This window comes from Pseudomyrmex gracilis, unplaced genomic scaffold (genome assembly GCF_002006095.1).
Source record: "Pseudomyrmex gracilis isolate BER0280 unplaced genomic scaffold, ASM200609v1 scaffold_18, whole genome shotgun sequence".
Taxonomy (NCBI): domain Eukaryota; kingdom Metazoa; phylum Arthropoda; class Insecta; order Hymenoptera; family Formicidae; genus Pseudomyrmex; species Pseudomyrmex gracilis.
The window spans coordinates 224,022-231,885 of NW_018020602.1; the positions used below are offsets into that span (position 1 = coordinate 224,022).

At 42.1% G+C, this 7,864-nt stretch overlaps 3 protein-coding genes across 3 annotated transcripts; 2 read left to right on the forward strand and 1 right to left on the reverse strand.

Annotated features, from left to right (window-relative positions):
- Positions 1-1,355: 1,355 nt before the first annotated feature.
- On the reverse strand, positions 1,356-3,419 carry LOC109851623 (probable 26S proteasome non-ATPase regulatory subunit 3). Its single transcript, XM_020421873.1, has one exon. It carries the CDS (start codon positions 3,237-3,239, stop codon positions 1,731-1,733), a length of 1,509 nt encoding a protein of 502 aa, XP_020277462.1. The 5' UTR covers positions 3,240-3,419; the 3' UTR covers positions 1,356-1,730.
- Positions 3,420-3,793: 374 nt separating this feature from the next.
- Positions 3,794-5,697, forward strand: LOC109851624 (THO complex subunit 3). Its single transcript, XM_020421874.1, has 2 exons — positions 3,794-4,282; positions 4,369-5,697. Exons 1-2 carry the CDS (start codon positions 4,097-4,099, stop codon positions 5,149-5,151), a joined length of 969 nt encoding a protein of 322 aa, XP_020277463.1. The 5' UTR covers positions 3,794-4,096; the 3' UTR covers positions 5,152-5,697.
- Positions 5,698-5,903: 206 nt separating this feature from the next.
- Positions 5,904-7,057, forward strand: LOC109864253 (cilia- and flagella-associated protein 97-like). Its single transcript, XM_020445294.1, has 2 exons — positions 5,904-6,663; positions 6,814-7,057. The coding sequence occupies exons 1-2, from the start codon at positions 5,929-5,931 to the stop codon at positions 6,895-6,897; spliced, it is 819 nt and encodes a 272-aa protein (XP_020300883.1). The 5' UTR covers positions 5,904-5,928; the 3' UTR covers positions 6,898-7,057.
- The last annotated feature ends 807 nt before the right edge of the window (positions 7,058-7,864 follow it).

Below are 7,864 nucleotides of genomic sequence, written 5' to 3' on the forward strand. Positions count from 1 at the left end.
TATAATAAATGAAGATGTGAACCACACGCCTGGTGTTGTTCGTGAGCGCTTCGCGCGGCTCACTGACGTGCGCCCGGCTAAAAATCGACGCTGATATATTTTGGCTTGATTTATTCAATAATTACTCCTTTATTATATGTATATAATAGAAAAAAATGCTTCAGAACTTTTTTTGACTCACAATCAGTTTTACTCCTTCTGTCTACGAGAGATTTTACACTAATTCGAACACCCTGTATATAATAATAGTATATAATATATATCCAAGAAAAAATTGAAAACGTGTGATCATATAACGTGTCGGATTATATATGAGTCTCGGGTATAGTTTTATATGATCATATAAGATTTTATACAAGTCAGATGTGATTTCATGTGATTGTGTAAAATTAAATCCGAAATTTGGCGCGATTTGATTTTAGAAATATAAAATCATATATAAATGATTGTGTATAAATATAGAAAATCGTGTATGATTATATAAAATTAGATCCGAAATTTAACGCGATCTGATCACTTATATATAATCTTATATGATCTCATGTTTTTATTTTTTCTTGAGTATATATTATTATATATATAATAATATACACACACACACATATATATATATATATATATATATATATATGTATACACATATATATATAATAAAAAGAAAAACAACAAAGATCGATTTTATAAATCTACTTCGTGGACGTGTTAAATTTCCACTTTATCTCGCGAACACTCGAAAAATCAAAATGAAAAAAAACTGTGATGTTCTATAAGCAATGTTGTTGCACTCTACTGTAAGATAGATATAGTTCGTTTTTAAACAGTAGATATTGTAAAAAAGAGAGAGATTATGATCAATTGGATTGTGCACTGCCAATTTATCTACGCTGCACGTTGCATATCGTTGAGAGAAATCTGTGTTGATATGTTTTAAAGATGTATTTTAATGTTTCACTTATTTATTAATAATGTGTGTATATGCGTGCAAAAAAAAAAAGATACTTTTATATGTACTACGACACAATGCTGATACATATGTGTTATTAATTGTGCTATGTAATTATTTATTACGTGAATCTATCACGCGAATTATTGCACTATGTTTCATGTGGAAATATGTTTACTTTAATTTTTTATGTTTTCTCACAGACGTTACCGAGATGCGATTTAAATGTGATACAAATTATAAACGGTGCTGTTTATACTAAAAACATTATATACATATATAGATGTAAATAAATTGTTTTCTTGTACAGAGCAAATAATAATTTATAAAGAGAGAAACAAAATAAAAATATTTGAACAAACTTGAGACAAAATTATTCAATCTAGAAGTAATTTTCTTGCTCAATTCCGCACGGACAACAAATGTAGAAAATGAAACAACGTTATGAGAATTACGATTTTATTATTATTATTATTATTATTATCCACTATCGCCAGTGGATCGCAACTTTAAGATTCAATTTAAATATATATTCTTACATTTTATTACACTACACTATTCTTATCAACTATACATATGTATATATAAAGTTATTTAGAAAACATTACAACAACTTTATTAATCCTTATCGTTTTGCAGGTGTATCTACAAATCCATTTGACATTAAAAAAAAAAAGCACACGTAAGTAATCGTATTCTTGCATCGCAAACGTCTCTCGAAAACATTGCTGAATCAATCATTTCCTCGAATTTTCTTCTAAAGTCTGCGGACGTAATCGTCTCAGATTCAAGGAAAACCGTCGTCGTCCTCCTCGGCCATCTCTTTGGCCAGTTCCAGATCCTGTTGCTCACGCTCGCGTCGTTCCTCCGCGGACTCGAGGTCCTTCCCGTATGACTTGGGCGGATAACGCATCGCCTTCACACTCTGATTGTGAAGGTCGAGACAGAAGGTGATTCTCTGATGGAAGGCCAGCAACGGCTCTTTGGTGCAGTAGATGTCCGTGGTCTCTTTGCTGCGCATGAAACCGCTCTCCGGGTCCAGAATCGCCTCGATCACGCCGTCGCGAATCGCCTTCGCGACGATGAACTCCGCGTCCACGCTCGAGTCCAGGCCCAGTTTGCGCGCGATGTCCGCCGGCGAGATGCGCGAATACGAGAGCCCGATCGAGCGTATCGCGGTCTTGATGACGTTGTGACGTAGCCGCAGAATCAACGTGAACGTGTGATCCGCCCGGAACTGCGGTCCGAAGTTCTCCAGGACCTCGCCGAAACGCTGCAGATTGCCGAGACGCACCGCCTGCGTCAACTGGAAGTACGGCGCCAGCGCGCGGCGTAGAGCCGCTTGTCGGAATATCTGACGCTCCGGAATGTCGCCCAGGAGCAGCTCAACCGTGACCGCGAGTTTCTGAACGGTCTGTCGAAATCCCACCGCCGTTGTCTGCGGCGCTTTGCGCATCGCCTGCACCAGAAACTTGTGAGCGGCCGAGTACTCAAGTCTGGCTGCTTTTATTCTGCCGTAGTAATAGAGAAATCGTGCCCACTCGTTGTTGCTGGCCGATTCCGGAAAGGTGGACTTGAGCACCAGCTTGTCCGCTTGATCGTACAGATTGTAATTTAAATAATTACGCAGCAGACAATTGATCAGCACCGCCTGGCCCTCGAAGTCGTTTCGCAACGTCGCGGTGCGCAAACGGAGATGAAGAAAGCCTCGGATCTTGTCCAGCTGATTCGTCAGTTCGTACGCACGTGAGTGATAGAAGTAACACTTGGCGGCGACGAGGTCTATGGTGCGGCGATTCTGCGCGGCGAGCTTCTGGACAAGCGTTTCGGAGCACTGCACCGCCTCGTTGTACTTCCTGGTGTCGATGAGCCTGATCAGTACCAGCAGATGGATGTAACCGTCGATCTCCGGCAACAGCGACGACGAGGAGCTGCGAAACTTCTGAATGATGGCCTGGTTGTCGTCGATGTCCATCGGCTCCTCCACCCAGGCAAGCAGGGCGTCGCGCTCAGCCGCGGATTTCGTGTAAAAGGCCGTGATGAGACCGCGCAGCACGACGGGATTCAGACGACGACGGGTGTTGGGCAGAGCGCGCAGGGCGCGCAGCACGAAGCGCGGTTCCTTGTTCTGCACCGCCTTCTCGATCTGTCGCGTGTGCTCGCGGATGTCGTGCAAAGTCTGCATGTCGGTGTCCTTGCGCTCGCCCGCGCCGTCTCCGTCGCCGGTTTGCGGGTCCGACGGATTCACCGGATCAACTTCCATCGCCTCGACGTTTCTCCCGCTCGGCACACCCATCCTAATCCTCTCTCTCTCTCGAGCTGCCCGGTTCTCAACAACGACTTCCTAACCAACGCGCTTTGTTAACAGAACGGAGTATCGTCTCACAATCTGATTTCCCAACTTCATGTGTGCCTAGTCACGCAACGTTCAGTGGAGGTTAGGGCCGTTCTCGTTCATTGGTGCGCAGCGTGCGTTCCGAAATTGCGGGTAGGTACTGAAAACAAAAACCACGATGTGAGAAGAGACGCGCGGTGTTTGACCAATCAAAGAGTTGCCTCGAGTATTGAGAAAACACAAAAGATGTGAACGAACATTTTCGTTTAATTCTGGACAAAATGATTTCTTTCGCAAAACTTTTAATAATAACATCTAGATTTTTCAAAACCATGATGTAAGAAGACAGTGAATTTCGCGCTCTATTCGAGACAACAACTTGATTGGTTGCGCCGTAATTAGACCGCCATTATGAGCAATAATACACCTTGTCTTTTTACATAAAAAAAAACTTTCTAGCTACAGGTTGGCAGTAGTGAGGTTAGGTTCGAAACTCGGAATAAAATCGAGAAATCTCGAACGGAGAGAGAGTCGATGAGTCGCGCTCGAGCATTTGATTGCGCGAACCTAACCTTAATCTAACCTAAGTAGCTCGTGTGCACAATGTATCCGGAACAGGTTCATCTCCGGAGAGAACTGTAGCTGATAACCAATAGTAATCAACTGTTAACAAAAATTTTTTGTTATCGTTTGTTGCCGTTTTGTCCGTACAAAAATTCGCAAACACACGTTTTCGGTAACGAATACGGTACGTACATCGACATGCCGATTGCCTTCGGTATTTTGACCTCGCCGGTTCGAATTGCGTCTCAATAACAATGGCGGTTGCCGCTTCGCGGGTAGACGAGTTGATAAATTATTTCAAGTCGCACAACAAGATCCGCGAACAACAGAGTCACTCGGCGAAGGTGCACAGTGTGGGATGGAGCTGCGACGGCAAATACCTGGCTTCCGGATCATTCGACAAGTCCGTTTGCATATTCTCTCTATGTCCCGATCGCTTGGTTAGTAAACATTCTGCGACAGTGTTGCGTCACGTTTGAACGATGAGAATTTTCTCACGTAAATGCGATTAAATTTTTCTTGACAGAAACAAGAAACAACATTCAGAGGTCACGGAGGTAGTGTGGATCAACTGTGCTGGCACGCTTTCTCTCCGGAGTTGCTGTCCACAGCAAGCGGCGACAAGACAGTCAGGATCTGGGACACGAGGGTGCAGAAGTGCACGGCGAACATCAGCACCAAAGGCGAGAATATCAATATATCGTGGTCTCCGGATGGTAACACAATCGCAGTTGGGAACAAAGAGGATCTTGTTACCTTTATTGACGCTCGTGTGATGAAGATACGCGCGGAAGAGCAGTTCAACTTTGAGGTGAATGAGATAGCGTGGAACAAGGATTCCGACACGTTCTATCTGACAAACGGTCAGGGTTGTGTGCACATACTCAGTTACCCGGAGCTGGACTTGCTGCATGTGATCAAAGCGCATCCGGGAACGTGTATATGCATAGAATTCGATCCAACTGGGAAATATTTCGCAACCGGATCAGCGGACGCGTTAGTCTCTTTGTGGGACGCGGACGAGTTGTGTTGTCTGAGGACGTTCTCGCGACTCGAATGGCCAGTGAGGACCATTTCCTTCTCGTTTGACGGTCAGTTGTTGGCGGCCGCCTCCGAGGACTTGGTCATTGATATCGGTGAGGTGCAGACTGGTGAAAAAATCACCGATATTTCCGTGGAAGCGGCAACGTTCACTGTTGCCTGGCATCCGAAACAATATCTTCTTGCCTACGCGTGCGACGACAAAGATACTTACGATCGAAAACGAGATGCGGGTAGTCTAAAGGTGTTCGGTTTTGCGAACGACTGAACCTTTGTTTTATGTTTTGAAATCTAGAATATATAAAAAGAAATAAGAAAATGGCAATAACAAGCTAACACATAAGAGTTCGGGGTACAATTTTTTTATCAATTGCCATTTTCTTATTTGTTTTTATCAAAATATTCAACAAGCTGAAAACATACAATAGAATATGTAAGATATTTTTATATATTTTTTTATATAAACTAAACTTGGGTGTTTAACAAAATGAATGGATCATTTCCATCTGGAATATGCGGAATAACAGAATTTTTGTAAGGGATATTTTATTAAATTTCTTTTCTTTGCTTATTTCTGCAAATTTATAATTTGAAATATTATTAAGACCAAGCAATGGCAATCGGTCACGTGCAAAAGTCATTTTTGTAAATAATCTCACGACATTTATGCGAATAATGTGTATCTAAAATATATATGGAACGACGAGAAAAATGACTTTTTTTTTTATAATCGTAATAGGAAAAGTTTGTAAATATACGTATTTTGTATTGAGACAATAAAACAACATGTGAGAATGAAAAAAAACGAAATGCGGTTTGAATGCCCGATGACTGTATGTTCTTGTTAGGCCGCTATATGTATATTTGATTGAGTTGATTGCATATGTGCGATTTATTGATCAAAACTAGACTCTCGGAGGAGTTCTAGTTATAATAAACGTGTGTAAAAAATTTGTGTTGACAGCGCGGTCGGCATGGTTACCGCAATCGGCTCGAATTTTCCCGAGCCACGTGAGACACGTCACACGTCTCATGTGACGCTCATATGAAGATCGTCGGCAGGAACTTCGAGTTCCTTGCTGCGCCTTGTTTCGCTCTTCTCGATGATCCTTTTTGTCTCATTATGGTGAACCCTGACGAAACGGTGACCTGCGAGTGTCTCTACACCGCCGGAGGGGACGCGCGGGTGAGGGAATGCTTCAGCATCCCCAACATACACGAGATCGACGAGGAGGACAGCGAGACCGAGGAAACCGAAACGACGGAGCAGACCAATTGCTCTCCTCCCGTTAAGAAAGACGAAGAGAACGCAGCAGCGGAGACGCAAACCGCGTTGAATAACGAAGTGTACACCGAAGACTCATTCTGTTCCGACGAATCGTGCGAGGACGAAGACACCGACGTTACGTCGAGGTCGCTGACTTCATCGTTGCCCTGCGTCGCTGACGTTCAGCGTAGTCGGAGCTCGAACGAGCGGGAGATCGACGAGTCCAAGTGGCAGGACGACGGGTCCTATTCGCTGGGCGATCATCAACATGTTCGCGCGGCCACGGCGAGCAGACTCGTCAACAGATCGAGAAAGTGCAGACGGTGGAACATGAGCTTCACCGACGACGAGATGCGCAAGATCGAGAGAGAAAACGAGCTGCTGCTGAGGAAGATCATGGCGCAGCAGAAACCCCGGCACAGAATCGTCGACGAGCACACGGCGCAACCCAGAACCAGCAGTTCCGCGATAAACAGAAAGAAATTGCAGAAGAAGATTGAAAGTGACAATATGGTACGTAAGTTCCTTCTCGATTTCAGGTAAAGAGGATGTCGAACTTTTGACACGCGTTTGTGCGACTGTCCTTTCTAGCAGTTTTTTTTTTTTTTTTCTTTTCTTTTAATTACATGAGAAGTGGCAAAACTTGTAAAAATTTCTTTCCAGCTGCTTCTCAGGAGGATACAACAGGCGAAGTCGTGCGTGTTCTCGAACGCGTCGAAAATGGGTTGCAGGTTGACCTTTTTGTAGGATTTTTATTACATTTCGAAGAGACTTGATATATTTTTTTACATTAGAAAAAAAAAAAAATCAACCGCGCACACACGCAGTGGCGTAGAAGAGGGATGTTACTTGTGTGTGCAACATGAATCAATATAACAATAATACACAAACACACTGAAAAATGTCACACACGCACGTGCACTTATTCCTTTTACCTCGTCACTTGAGTCGACACGGGGATTTACTCGCTTCGTTTTCGAGCGCAAAAAAATTACAGCGTAATTTTTGTGACTTCTTTATTAAAACACAACGATTACCAGTCTTGAAGAATAGGTACACATTTCTCTTCATTTCATACTTTTGTTTTTTTGTTTTTTTTTGGTTTTTTTTTTGTTTTTTTTGTTTTGGTTTTTTTTGTATACGGCGCCGCAACCTTGTAAAACTCGTCTTGAAAATTTGCTTGAAAGTATGTCTACAAGTCAAGACTATAAAAAATCACAGTTCTCACTCATCTCAAATATAACTTAATTATCACTCGCGTAAGGTAATATATATCAAGATCGGGATTCTCGAGTATTTCGATAGTGGTTTGTTTTTTCTTCCTTGTTTTTTTTTTCTTTTGCATCGGATGGTTACACGAACGGTATGGCGAGAGAAGAGAACAATTGTGTGTATGTGTACATGTATGTGTGTATGAATGCGTGTGTGTGTGTGTGTGTGTGCTGTAGTTGAAAGGAGCAAATTACAAATTTCTGTATAAGCCACATATATATATAAATCGTACAGAGTTGTCACTTTAAATTAACGTGTGCTCTCTTTTTCTGATTACATTATTACAATAAGAAATCGTATTTCTTTTTTTTTTTTATTATTATTATTATTATTATTTCTCTTTTTGTTTTACGTCGACGATTCTGCAATTTCACATATACTATTTTTTTTTTTATCTTTTTTTGTTTTTCATTTCACTGCAATGAAATGTGTGTTGCGATTA

Bases quoted from the DNA above. Each gene is read 5' to 3' on its own strand.
- LOC109851623 (XM_020421873.1), bottom strand. From the start codon at position 3,239: ATGGGTGTGCCGAGCGGGAGAAACGTCGAGGCGATGGAAGTTGATCCG.
- LOC109851624 (XM_020421874.1), top strand. From the start codon at position 4,097: ATGGCGGTTGCCGCTTCGCGGGTAGACGAGTTGATAAATTATTTCAAG. The intron at 4,283-4,368 runs GTTAGTAAACAT...TTTTCTTGACAG, and splicing joins CTCTATGTCCCGATCGCTTG to AAACAAGAAACAACATTCAG.
- LOC109864253 (XM_020445294.1), top strand. From the start codon at position 5,929: ATGAAGATCGTCGGCAGGAACTTCGAGTTCCTTGCTGCGCCTTGTTTC. The intron at 6,664-6,813 runs GTACGTAAGTTC...ATTTCTTTCCAG, and splicing joins AGATTGAAAGTGACAATATG to CTGCTTCTCAGGAGGATACA.